The 14,876-nt window shown below is 41.8% G+C and overlaps 1 protein-coding gene across 3 annotated transcripts in view; it reads right to left on the bottom strand.

Annotated features, from left to right (window-relative positions):
• Nucleotides 1-14,876, bottom strand: part of ACP3 (acid phosphatase 3) — a 319,800-nt gene that overhangs the window by 105,582 nt on the left and 199,342 nt on the right. For all 3 annotated transcript variants that reach the window (XM_085630667.1, XM_085630668.1, XM_085630666.1), the window contains exon 5: nucleotides 3,949-4,047. In XM_085630667.1, coding sequence (XP_085486793.1) covers nucleotides 3,949-4,047 — 99 coding nt within the window. The remainder of the gene's footprint in view (nucleotides 1-3,948; nucleotides 4,048-14,876) is intronic.

The following is a 14,876-nucleotide window of genomic DNA, read 5'->3' as shown; positions in this document are numbered from 1 at the left end:
TTTGGACACCAGACCTCCAGGCCCGCACAGGCCCTGGCCTCCTCTAATTGGACAGGGGACCACTCATTATATCTACAGGTCAACAGGTAGGGATTTTAACGCCTTCGGTGCATTCATCTTATCAGCAGAAGCACTGAAGGGACACCAAATGCCAAGTGGGAGGCAATTTTTTTCCACTTGCTTAGCCTTCTCTTTTTTGTTTGTTTGTAAAAAAAAGATGGCCCTGATGCAGCAAGAGTTGTCTCCCAGTGCATGGGGCACCACTGTTTCTTTTCCTTGCTTAGGGTCCACACGCCTCATGTGGTGGACCTGTATGGTAGAAGCAGTGAGAGCCACCATGTCCTTAATAGGTTGATCGCTGAGTCAAGAGCAGGTGCAGCTCCACTGTTGGAACCCTAGCAGTTCATCCATCTTTAAATGGGCAGGGACGCCATGAGTTTGGTGGAATAGAAGCTCCATCCACTTACAGTGGAGCTCTCACTCCACCAACCTCTAAATGAATACCTTACATTGCTGCCAGATTAAACCCCTAAAGACACACAATTGATGGACGGAATGTTGAACAAATCAAAACATTCACCCCCAGTCAAGAGATCTGGGTTAAATTCATCATTCTTTTGCTCACCATGCCACCCCAGTTTGGACCCAGCCATATGCAAATTAGTCTTGACCCTGTGCCTCATGGGAACAGTCCAGCCCAAACTGCCAAGCCAGGTCCTTCCTGGACCGGAAACAAGCATCCTAGGACCAGTTTCGGGGTTTCACCACTCTTCAGCCAGGATAGCTTGATTCCAGTGGCACAGTGAGCCCAGGACCCACGTCTGGGCATACCTGGCGCACTTAGGGCAAGATAGCAAAAGACACACAATTGATGGACGGAATGCAGAACAAATCAAAACATTCACCCCCTGGCAAGAGATCTGGGTTAAATCCATCATTCTTTTGCTCACCATGCCACCCCAGTTTAGGTGAATGTATGACATTGTTCTGCATTCTGTCCATCAACTGTTGTTTTTGCAGTTTAAACCCCTGAGCACTGACAGGCTGCTGAGGGAGGCAGCAGGAAGAGGATCAGTTTGAAGGAGTTTTCTTCTGATGGGAACAGGATGGCACCTGATTCGACGGGAAGATACCAATGGTGAGTTTAGTGACCGCATGGAGCTCAGAAGGTTGGAGCCTTTCTTCTGCATCGTGAAGTTGTGTTTATTTACAAAACCTTGGCCAAAAAACACAAATCGTGCTGCAAAAAAGAGGTCTCGATAATATCAGAATTTTAGGGTGATAGGTTTAGGGGTCACCACCAATCACTGCTGGATTACTACTATAAAGACGCTTATTCGCCACCTGGAAAACTGAATGCTGCCTGGAACAGGGACGCTAATAAGATCCTTGTGTGAAAGAATAGTTGATTTCCCTAGAGAGGAATGTGGTAGAACTGACTGATCCCTGCTCTCTCTTGCATTTCATCTTTGAAGAGCCATTCCCAGAGCCAGGAGAGCTGTTCCATTGCACCCCACGATAAAACGAGGGAGCTCAGAGCTTATCACTGATATGTCAATGTGGCTGATCTAATCCTCGTGGAGAAGAGGAACAGGTCCAGAGGGACTGGACATTTTCCTGTGTTCCTCATGAGAGAAAGCTGAAACGCCAATGTCACAATCAAATCTGTAGGTTTGAACCTCCAAAAAGAATACCCAGATGTTGGGAAAGTTTGGAGCATCAGGATAAGAGTCACATAACCTTTTGGTATGACTTCTGAAGATTGTGCCATTTACTATCAATAGGATATTTTGAAACACCGGCTGCAAGTGAGGATGACTGTGTTTAAAAGGGACATACATTTTTTCTCTGACAACTGAAGAATGGTGTGCACTGCTGGCCATGGCATGTAACAGGACCCTGTTAAAAATGTGGGCACTATTGCCTCTGGTGGCCATTATTTAAAAAGTATAGCCAAGTCACTTTTGTAGTGTAGTTCATACATCAAAAGTGCTTTAAGTGCATTAAACATTCAGACTTGTGTGTTTTGCATATTTCCTCACCCCTCCATTAGACGGGCTTCCTTTTTTGTGCCAGGTTAAAGCTTCATGTGTTGTCTTTTAGAGAACATTGTTTGAGAAATGTTTTGTATCTACTGATAATCTTTCATATTGTTGTCGTGTTAGTCATTAGATTGTTTAACTGTGTTGGGGGATCAGCCACACAGTTCATATCAAGACTGAGTCCTTGTCCCCCCCTTAGATATCAATCCAGTTCCCTACAGGGATGTGGCAGGAAAGGAACTCTGACAGAGGGGCTGTCCCCACCCTAATGCTCCAGGATCTGGAAGCCAACTTTGAAACAGCTGACCACAAAAGCCTATTCACCGAACTGTATAAAGCCACCAAGATCATCATATGGCACACACATGGCTTGTATCTTTCCTGAACTTCGGACACTAAGGCCCTCATTACATTTGTCCCTCTCTTTTCCAAACCCTGTGCAAACGCCCAATTGCATTGAGGTCAGAATGACAAGTTTTGCAGTACTTACTGCATCCCCCTGCATCCTCCCCAAAACTTTCCCTGTACACATTTGGGCTGGTCAAACCTGCTGAACTTTATTGCGGGAAAGTGCCAGCTAAATGCCAGTGCGTGTAGACTTTAGTGCAGAAAGCACCCACATATGTATATTATGCCACATTTTACAGGAGCTAACTTGAAATAGGTGCCAAGTATTGCACCTGTTAAATTCCATTCCCTGAGGGAATTTGGATTTTAACAGGTGGGATAATATTGCCAAATCTGGCCAAGACATTCATAATGCGGGCCTAAGCAGGGATCACGGGAGACAGCTTGCATAGCCCTCAATTCTCTTCTCTAATCTCAGTGTAAATTATGACTAATTTGTAAATGATTCTGACAAATACTTAGCCCTTATAGTTGACTCGAAGGCCTTCTACTTGTTCCCTCCTTGGATCAAATACATTTTAAAATAGATTAAAGTTGACTGTATTTGAATGAGCAAACTCCCAAGAACATTTGTGAATGCAACCCGCCTTTCGACTCAACCTTTTCACCCAACTAAGCACAGTGCTCTAGCCACACAACGTGTTGTCCCCAGAGCTAAGACGCTTGAGAAGATTTTCAATCAATATCTTTCCTTCAAGCCTCAAATCATCAGACATCGAATCCACAATGTTTAAACTCAGTTTGATGACAAACTACCACCCTTCGTCAACTTCTGTGACCACTACCCGACTGGATGACTAAAATATCAAATTCTTGCATCTGCAGAAATAAAATGATACAGTCATCAAAACCTTAATAGAACCCCCTGAACTTCACACACAGAGCAGTTTGCTGTCTCCTCTTGAAAAAGAGGATCCATTTCAAGATCATCTGCTTTAACACACAAGACTGGGTCTAAAAGGGAGCCTCCTTTTGTACTTTAAATGTATGGATAGCCTTCTGCCTTGCTCCGTCCCTATTTAGAAATGGCCTGTGTGGCAGACTGAGTCTTGAATCCCATGAATCCCTCCTAGGAAGAGCTCATTCCACAGTACACCAATGCTTAGCCTTCCTTCAATTCCAGAAAAAATTAAAAACCTGCTTTTTCCATGAAGCCCTCAATTGAGTCTTAACGTCCTATATATGGTGCATTATTAATCCTACATATTGGAACACCATTGTTTGCCACATACATTTTTAATTTTCACCTATAGCCCTGTACCACAGAAGGAACCTGGCAGACAGTCAAACATGCAATGCTTTGATTTGTGTACTGTATTATCTCAGTTTGGCAGTTCTGGGTTACTCGATGCGGAGCTCCTCTTCTATCATCGCCAACAGGCATTGCAAGAAGATTGAAATGTATGAGTACGAATCGACTCATGCTTAGGTAAAGCTACCGCGACATCATCTAGACATGAAGAAACTGAGTCATGTCATATTCCTATAAGCCACTTACCTGGTAGGGTTCGATTAACGTTTGAAATTGCGTTGATTTTAAGGTTTCTTTCAAGAGTTCCTTGTAGCGGGGGCAGTTTTCAAGAGGATAGAGCAACAACTGAAATAAAAAGAAAGATACACTCAGTGTATGAAATACTAATAGGATTAGGGATCACATACATATTCCTTATTATCCTTACATTAATATTATATTCTTGAAGTGACAGGCAACGGGAGACAGCGTTTATACCATGCGGGTAGATAACACGGACATTACATCGTCCGCGTTGTTACCACGGCTGGCATTACATCACAAGTCGTTTCAACGACTTGCGCTAGGTGGCGTGCAGCACCAGGGAATGTGCTGGATTTTAAATCCAACACCTTCCCTGCTGTTGCGCTAACTGGAGTAGGAATAATAATTTATACTATTCCTAAGTCAAGCGTGCCATCTAGCGCAAGTCGTAGAAATGACTTGCGATGTAATGCCATACGTGGTAACTACGCGGACGATGTAACGATCGCATTGTTACCTACCGCGTGGTAACACCACGTGTTGTAACATCACATATTCACTCAAAAGAGGAGAGAGGGACCCCAAAGACAAAGGAGAGGGGTACCAAATATGACCGTAGTCAAAAAACAGAGCCTCCTTGTCATTAATACAAAGCAATCAATACCTAACAGTCAACGTACCTTTCACACTGCAATGGCGATAATGAACAGCACAGATGTGGTCACAATAATTGAGAGAAAAAATTGTTACATCAAGATAATTTATTATCAATTTCATACATAAAAAAGCTGTAAACACAGTATTATATATTGTCATATGGCTATTTAAGGAAGCAATGACAGTATAAGCATATCAATACACAATACGAAACATCATCAAAGAAAACAAAATATATCATAAAATGTAAGGTTAGGGACACCATAAAAAGGACAAAAATAGTCCTATTGACAGAGGAGAATCACCAAACCAACAATTCATTAATTGTGACCCTAGTCAATATTACTTCCCAATGATTATGTCACAAAGAATTATAATCACAGATTTTGTGTGGTTTCCTCGTATTAGAGCATCGACGCGTTTCGGTGGGCTATTAGTTCTCGGCCAACACCTTCATCAGGAAAGATTAACATAAAGTCCCAATTGTAGTTACATTAAAATCAACAGTCTGAAAAAAACATAACATAACAAATTTTTAGTCACTTATAAAATCTATTTGTTCTCTCAATACATAGACACACATACGGCTGTCCAACAAATACACAATTGCACCAAGTAGATCAACAGCCATGCAAGTTTAGTATGCAGTTCTATTTGTGCTTTTAGTAGAGACTCCCCTTTATAATGCTATACAAGATCTTTGTTATTAGCATAAGGTGTTTGTGCGAGTGCTACTGAGTCAAAGTGTTAATACACAATATTTTAGAATGTTTTCTTGGAAACCCAAATTAGCTTAATTTTAGAAATGCCTACTACTTTGTCTCTAAAATCTGTGGTGGCACTGAGTAAGAATCCTTACAAGAGCGTTTTATCGATTGGGTATCCATACACTAAGCTTTAGCTTTAGTACCGTTACTTGTATTCTATAACACATTGTGATTCATTTACATTTATAAAGGACCAGCTACCTTATTGATATAAGAGGCTGTATCCATGCAAGTATCACCGCTGAGTCCTTCTCCCTCAATCGGCGGTTAAAATGAGTCAATCACGGTGAGTATATGAGAACCTAGTAAGTGAAGACATCACAACTTCTAATATTCAGTTTTAAACAAAGATCACACTATAAGGAAAGATTATTTCCACTGAGAATTACCTTGGATGTATCTCCAACGAGTCTAAGAAGACTTCACGACACAAAAGATTCTTTAATTGGGTAATATCCTTATATCTCTCACATAAGCGGTTTAGCACCTATTTAATGAGAATGAATTCCAAGTTAGATTGATACATTATCATATATGTTATAAGTAGGTCTTTGGCATACTAATTGGATCTCACAGGATTATAATGGGAGATTCTTTTTATACAATTTCAAATTCCTAGTCCTAAAGAAACCGAACGCTTCTTGATTATTCAGAGCATTAGGCATTCATATATGGCTCTTTCACGGGTAATTTAATTACTACCCCAACTTAGTCAGAACCCACTATATTATCTAGGCTTAATGTGTCTCTCACTCCATAGGAATCCCTATCAATAGTATCTAGTAGAATCTATCAGATACGCTTAACAGCGCTTGCTTTAAGAAAAAAGTTTGTTTTCCCTTTACCTTAGGCCGCTTTCTTCTATTTGTTTCCTGCTGCACCATCCAACGTTCATGAAAATTATATGTTCATGCTAGGGTTCAATGCGCGGTAACAGCACTATGGGGAAAACAGTTATGTTTCAGTTTGAATGGAAGTATACCTTGCTATAGCAAAACAGATTTTAGCCCTCACTAAAAATTATAACTCAGGCTACCTATCATCAAAACTGACCGCCGTCTTACTGTTATAATGCGTGCAAACAACCTTCTGTGCCAATACAACCAAACTTAGTTAGAACTCGAGGAGTATCTATACTATATGGCTCTTAACGAGAACATTAATTCCAAGATATCACATTGCCCACTCCGGCCAAACCTTCGTAACTGTCACCGCCATATTGGAGGTGTCAAGACAAGGATTCAAAGCCCTATATTTTAAGCGGGCGCTTTTTCTTGAAAACACAAGCGCAAAGGAAGGACCAATGGACCTGCACACACCGCCGTTTGAATGAAAAAGTTTTTTAACATTGCTCATTTACCTTTAAAAGATTCTCTCCCTGCTTCACCATCAAGAGTGGTTGAAATTTATATTAAAGCCAGGGTTTGGTGCAAAATAACGGCACTACGGAGAGAACAATAAAGTTTCAGTTCGAATCGAAATGATCTCTGCTTTAATAAAACAGACTATCTCTCATCAAAGCTTACCTCCGTTCGCCTGTTACGGTGTATATAAACAGCCTTCTGTGCCAATACAGCTAAACTCCATTACAGCTCGAAGGCTATATATGCGGTATGACTCTTGACGGAAACAGATGAAAGTAGGAACACTGCTTCCGGGGCAGCACGGACACAACATCTACTCTGCTCAATTCGCCTCGAGCGTCGCCGCCATCTTGGAAGTATCAAGAAAGGGTTCAATTCCCTATTTATAACGAGAATAATGTCTCAACCACAACGAAACGAGGACCGATAGGCCTTCAATCGCCATCATTTTAAAATAAAAGGGTATTCTCCTAGTGAAGATTATTATTATTTGTTTCTTGGTATATACCTGCTACCATTTCGATCAGAAGCAACCCATACGATACGCGAGAGTTATTAAAATGGTTTATCCTTGATCCCTCATATCTTAAGGATCATACTAGTGGAGAAGACGTATCCACCGAATTGTATTAAGTCATAATTTTGCGGGGACATGAACTCTATGAAAGAGCCACACCAAAATATGTCTTAGTTACTATTGAATTCCTTCCTGTCTGCTTAAAGACAACCTAAGCCAAAAATTCAATTCGTTTGACATGAAAATGAATTATGCATGTGCCATTAGGCCTATGGTCTTGGCTATGAGATGGTATAATAAAGATAACACTTCAAAAAGAGCAATTTCTCTTACTCCTATGTCCCTGAACAACAAGGAAAGACGGATCAAAGTACTTCCCGCAGGGTTTTACATACAGTGTGCTAGATGTATCTTATCTTGTTGCCAGCAAATGTTCCCATTCTTCTCTGCAGTTTAATCCTTTATGTGCAGTGTTTAAATGGGAGATATACCATTGTTCACGTACCTTTCGCTTATTGGTGATATTGCCACCTCTCCTGTCAATTTTAATTTTTTCTAAGATGAACCACATGAAATCATTTTCTCCATGTCCATGCTCAAGAAAGTGTGGCACCAACGGCGCAGTTATTTTTCTTGTTTTTATCGCTGATCTGTGCTCTTGTAGCCTAATCCGCAATTCTCTGCCTGTCTCTCCCACATATCCAAGCCCACAAGGGCATTGGAGGAAGTAGACCACATTCTTACTCCTACAGTTATTAAGAGTATTGGCTCTGACAGTGTATCCATTATGCCTTATCTCTTTGGTTTGCAGGCACTGGGGGCAAATGTTACAGGTACCACACCTATAGTTACCGCATGCACGATCGTTTAATATGGTTTGCTGATTATCAAATCTATCTTCACGATAGGTGTGTACTAAGATATCTCGCAGGTTGTTATTTTTCTTGAACGCAAACAGAGGTTTATCTAGTTTGACCTCTTCCTCATGGTTTAGGATGTGCCAGTTTCTATTGACAACATTTTTAATTTGGTTACTCATGTTGCAAAATTTGCTTACAAAGACCACTTTGCTGGGTAACTCTTTACTTAATGCAGGCTTGTGAATCAGAGCATCACGATCATAAAACCTGGCGCGTTTTAGAGAGTGGGACAAGAGTTTTTTTGGGTATCCTCTATCACTAAATTTTCTCTTAAGGTCATTGGCATGTTTGTAAAAATCTTGTAAGTCCGAACAGTTCCTCCGAAGGCGGAGAAACTGGCTAAAGGGGATACTATCCCTTTGAGATTTTGGATGAAAACTTGAAAAGTGAAGAAGAGTGTTCTTGGCCATAGGTTTGGTGAACAGTTCAACTCCAAGAACTCCATTGACATCCTTGATTGTAATATCCAAAAAGTCAATCTTGGTTCTACTGAAGTGGAACGTGAATCTCAGGTTTGAGTCTCCCAGATTTAGCCATTCTAGGAATGTTTCCAGATCCTCTGTGGAGCCTTCCCATATAAAGAAAATGTCGTCAATGTAGCGGTACCAGCCCGCTACATTTTCGAAAAAAGGGGCCATCTCATTGTATATATGCCTGGTTTCAAATTGGCCAACATACAAGCAGGCCAGACTAGGAGCACAGGTGGCCCCCATGCTGGTCCCTTTAAGCTGTTTGAAATATTCGTCTTTGAACAGAAAGATGTTATTTTTCAAAATCAGGTTAACGCAGTTGACAATAAAGTCGGCATTGGCTCCACCCAGGTCTCGGTCAGTCAAAACCTCTCGAATCACATTTACTGTATCATGCTGTGGGATGTTGGTATATAGAGACTCAATGTCTAGGGAAACTAGACACTGAGTCTCCCCACAAAAAGGCTTTCCTTCAACAAGAGAAATCATGTGAGCGGAATCCCTCACATAAGAGCGCAGCCCACAAACAATAGGGCGCAGGAAATGGTCAACATATTTACTGATCGGTTCTAGAAGAGATCCAATACTGCTCACTATTGGTCTCATCGGGGGATCTGTAGAGTTCTTATGGATCTTTGGCAGACCATAGATGGCAGGAGTTCTTGGTTCCAGATTATTAAGAAATTTTTAGACTCGTTGGAGATACATCCAAGGTAATTCTCAGTGGAAATAATCTTTCCTTATAGTGTGATCTTTGTTTAAAACTGAATATTAGAAGTTGTGATGTCTTCACTTACTAGGTTCTCATATACTCACCGTGATTGACTCATTTTAACCGCCGATTGAGGGAGAAGGACTCAGCGGTGATACTTGCATGGATACAGCCTCTTATATCAATAAGGTAGCTGGTCCTTTATAAATGTAAATGAATCACAATGTGTTATAGAATACAAGTAACGGTACTAAAGCTAAAGCTTAGTGTATGGATACCCAATCGATAAAACGCTCTTGTAAGGATTCTTACTCAGTGCCACCACAGATTTTAGAGACAAAGTAGTAGGCATTTCTAAAATTAAGCTAATTTGGGTTTCCAAGAAAACATTCTAAAATATTGTGTATTAACACTTTGACTCAGTAGCACTCGCACAAACACCTTATGCTAATAACAAAGATCTTGTATAGCATTATGAAGGGGAGTCTCTACTAAAAGCACAAATAGAACTGCATACTAAACTTGCATGGCTGTTGATCTACTTGGTGCAATTGTGTATTTGTTGGACAGCCGTATGTGTGTCTATGTATTGAGAGAACAAATAGATTTTATAAGTGACTAAAAATTTGTTATGTTATGTTTTTTTCAGACTGTTGATTTTAATGTAACTACAATTGGGACTTTATGTTAATCTTTCCTGATGAAGGTGTTGGCCGAGAACTAATAGCCCACCGAAACGCGTCGATGCTCTAATACGAGGAAACCACACAAAATCTGTGATTATAATTCTTTGTGACATAATCATTGGGAAGTAATATTGACTAGGGTCACAATTAATGAATTGTTGGTTTGGTGATTCTCCTCTGTCAATAGGACTATTTTTGTCCTTTTTATGGTGTCCCTAACCTTACATTTTATGATATATTTTGTTTTCTTTGATGATGTTTCGTATTGTGTATTGATATGCTTATACTGTCATTGCTTCCTTAAATAGCCATATGACAATATATAATACTGTGTTTACAGCTTTTTTATGTATGAAATTGATAATAAATTATCTTGATGTAACAATTTTTTCTCTCAATTATTGTGACCACATCTGTGCTGTCCATTATCGCCATTGCAGTGTGAAAGGTACGTTGACTGTTAGGTATTGATTGCTTTGTATTAATGACAAGGAGGCTCTGTTTTTTGACTACATCACATATTCAGACAATGCTGTTGATTCCAGACTTTTTAATTGTTATGTAAATAAAGCATCATGCCATAGAAAACACAGATGAGCTGCAGAGTACAGGCTTCTGGTTTGTTAGAGTCACATCTTTAATGGCATAATGGCAAAGAGGATTGAAACAGCTACAGAGGAGATCTGAACTCACCAACATTACTTTGCACTGGAAAGTATGTGCCAAAAATTTACTGTACCCTTATTTGGAAGTGTGCATTTGTGTACTTAACTGCAGATCTATGTCACCCTCCCTGGATATTCAAGTGGGATTAGTGCTTAAGCTAGGGATAACCACATAATGAACAAATAAATATATTCATAAATCAATATATTTTCAGCCCTCGCTTGTGAGTGCAGATGCTTTTACTTTTGGGACTGGTCATCAGCTATGGGGCAGACTTTAAAGACCATCCCTTCCTTTGCAGGGTGAAACAGTCAGCACTTGTACCATGGTTTTCTGTAAGTCAGATATATTACAAATTAGTAAAAAGGCACACAGCTGCTGTCCATACGTGTTGGTCTACTAACCTTTCTCAAGACACCTATACAGCTTGCTTACTTTATACAAATTGAATAACTACCTTTCATGGTGGGAAAAACATCATGGCTTTTGAATTCATCGAGATCAGAGTGAAGAACCATTATTCCTATATACCGTTTCCATTCTTTTGTGAACATCACAACCTAGTTGACTTATAAGTAGAACATGGACTTCAACTATTTCTTTAAATATTTTATTCTGCAAACGAATGGTTGGTCTTTGGATAAATCAACGTATGCTTACTTTAAAATAGTTTATGTAATTATGACCTACAATAGCTTTGTTTTACTCACATGATTATTAGCAAGAAGAGGGGACAGGTGTGTTGGGGCTCAGCTTAGCCCCAGTTCTACCAGGAATCAGGCATGCAGCCAGATGTGCTGAGGTGAAGATTAGTTGCTGCTATATGGAGTGAAGGCAGGACGCCGATATTGAAATGCGCTTGCAGTGGTAGCCGGATGACTGCACACCAATGCCACTGAGATCCTGTCAAGATGGAAAGAGGCAGCATGCTGACAGTACTTCTAGAAGTTGAGCAATAAGGTAGTAAGGGAGAAAAAAGTCTGGCAGAATGTTTTATTCTTACGTCTATGCATCGTACTCAAGCATTGACCACGTCTTCCTTACTACTCTCTCCTCAGTGACCTTGATACAGTGACCATCTGGGGCATCTCTATCTCCGACCATGCCTGTGTAGAACTGGTACGGTCCAGTAATGCCCACCCTCGTAGGGAGCCACCACAATCCGAGACCCGGTGGATGAGGCCAAGATCTGCAAGGAGATAGTCGACTACTTTGAGCTCAGTGCGCGCCTGGATACTTCGCTGCACACACTCTGGGAAGGGTTCACGGCTAACATCAGGGAGGTGATCTCCACCATTGCTATCGCCAGGGAGAGGGAGGCTAGACTGGTGGAGCTGGGCCTAGCAGCTGAGATCAAAGCCTTAGAGAGGGAGGATCACATGACTCCCACTAAGTGTAACAAACGGAAACTAGCAATCCTGCGATGCCAGATGAGGGCACACAAAACTAATGAAGCAGACCGCTCCCTCTTAGCCCTGAAACAGAAGTGCTATAAAGGGGGGAATAAGTTAGGCTCTCAAACTCTGCCAAATCCAACACATATGGCCAAACTTTGATTCAGGGTCACAGACTTGATGACCTCTGAAAGGGATAAACAGCGGGCATTCCATGAATACTACACACGAGATGCTTCTCAAACCCTGATCGATGCAAATCTTTGAATCTGTGACTAGGATCTTATTCCTCCCCAACAGACGCAGCTAATGAACACCCCAATCACCCTACAGGAACCGTGCCAAGCGGTTAGGGCACTGCCACTTGGAAAAACTCTGGGACCCGAAGGGCTCTCTGTCACTTTCTACAGACTGTTCCTTCTTAGTCTGCAGGTCCATCCGTTAATGCTGTTCAATTCCTTTACCCATTATACGGGCCTTATGCCCACCATGGCAGCAGCGGAGATTGCCCTTATACCCAAACCAGGGAAAGATCCTACACAGTGCTCTTCCTATCACCCTTTAACCCTTCTTAACATGGATGAAAATGTATTCATGCAGATACTAGCCACAAGGCTTGGGCACTACTTTCGAGGTCTTATAGATCCTAATCAGGTGGGGTTCATCCACAACAGACAGGGTGCAGACAACATATGCTGGATGGCACACTTAGTTGAAAAGTCCCACTGCTACAACATCCCGGTGTGCCTTCTCTAACTTGATGTGGAGAACGCATTCAACAGGGTGAACTGGACCTTCCTCGAGTAGTTCTGGATAAGATAGGCCTGGGACTGAACATGATAGCTAAAGTAATGGCCTCCTTTGTTTCCCCCAATAGCCTCAATCCAAGTCGGCGGGCACAATACAGCCTCATCTGCATTTTCAGAGGCACCCGATAGGGGTGCCCGCTATTGCCCTTTCTCTTCGCACTAGCAGTCAAGCTCTTAGCCATCACCATCAGGCACACTGCTACGATTGGGGTCGAGCTCAAAAGGTAAGCCTCTTTGCGGATGATCTCTTGCTTACTATCTCTCAACCCACCATCTCCCTACTGGCTGTCGTTGACAGCCTTGCCACTTTTGAAGCGGTGTCTGGGTCCAAAGTCAGTATGACCAAGTTCTTTGCGCTCAACCTCCCCATACCCAAGCAGGTTCTCCCCGCTCTACAAGGACATGCACCATTTCAATGGACCTCTCACATGATTAGATACTTGGGCCCTAATCTAACCACTACGTTATCCTCTTGTACACAGGTTAACTGGTCGACTCTCAGGCGATCTATCCTAGAAGACCTCCGACCCTGCTAACCCCTCTACATATCCTAGCTGGGCTGCATCAACGTCATAAGAATGAATATCCTCCCACAGGTCCTTTACCTTTTTCAGTCCCTGTCTACCCCAATAACTCAGGATGATATCACGCGCTTACAGCGGGAAATATGCTAATTTATTTGGGGTGGTAAATGACCTAGGATTTCTAATTCCCTGCCAATGCGGTCTAGAGATTGGGGCGGATTAGCCTGCCCTAACTTCCTCGCATACTACCAGTCTACACACCTACACTACATTTCTGAATGGGTTGTTCACGAGAGTGAGAAACACTGGCTCCACATGGAGCGGGCGGTGGCCTGTCGACCCCCTTGTGATTAAACCTGGCCAAAATCACTTTTGGTGATCCTACCCTCAGGAAAACCAAGTGTTGGAACACCGACCCCCTTAACATTGAGCAGAGCAGAATTCTACTTCAGAATTCCGCTATGCACAATTTATAATCGGGCACATATATCATTTCATGCCTTTGTCATAAGTAAAAATATATATTTATATATATTTAGCAATGCAAATTTTGTAGCGTGAGGCCTAATGCAGTCTTTTAATTTCGAATAAGGATTATCTCTGATGCACAGGAATACCAACTGCCCCACAGTGCTTTTTTTTTACCCCCTGTGCTGCTGAGTGCTTGTTTGAGCAGGGGGAATAATGCAAGTCCCTTCACCCCTGTGATTAAGTGGGGTATCTTTGTAGTCCAAGGCCAAAGAGCCTGAGGGACTGTTCACTACTTTCACAGGGGGGTCTCATCATTTTGCGTTACGCCACTGTGTTCGAGTCAATCAGTCAATCAATCAAAGTGCATTTGTAGAGCACAACAGCTACCTCGAAGGAGGTGTCCAGGGGCTAGTGCAGACTGACAGCGACGATCAGCGTAGAGGTACTACATCTGAGAGAAAGACCAGCCTTGCTTCTGCAATCTGCACAATCTGTAATCTGGGAACCAGATATGCCAGGAGCTCAATATACAGACTGTTTGCATAGTCGAGCTGGGAGGTAACCAGGGCATGTATGATAATCTTACGGCTTTCCTCAGGCAGATATCATAAAACTTTCCTCAAGGACTATAACTTCCAGAAGCATGTATCCGTGACTTGCCGGAAGTGCGTCATAAAAGAAAGATCAGTATCAAACCTGATACCCAAATTTCTCGCAGATGTAGTAGGTGTAGGAGAGGGGTTCAATTCCTCCGGCTACCAGATTGGATAGTGGTGGTAAGCTCTGATTGAAGAACAAGACCTCAGTCTTATCCGCATTCAATTTCAAGCAGTTATCATACATCCACGTGGAAATCAACTTCATGCTTTCTTTGAATTTATTGAATTCTGCTGGGGAGTGCTCTTTGAAGGAAAAAAACAGCTGCGTTTCGTCTGGGTAGGAGACTTCTTTCACACCCCAAGATGAAACAATGT

Source organism: Triturus cristatus, chromosome 10, assembly GCF_964204655.1.
Source record: "Triturus cristatus chromosome 10, aTriCri1.1, whole genome shotgun sequence".
Taxonomy (NCBI): domain Eukaryota; kingdom Metazoa; phylum Chordata; class Amphibia; order Caudata; family Salamandridae; genus Triturus; species Triturus cristatus.
Note: the sequence above shows the minus strand (reverse complement) of the source record. Positions and strands in the feature narration are given on the sequence as shown.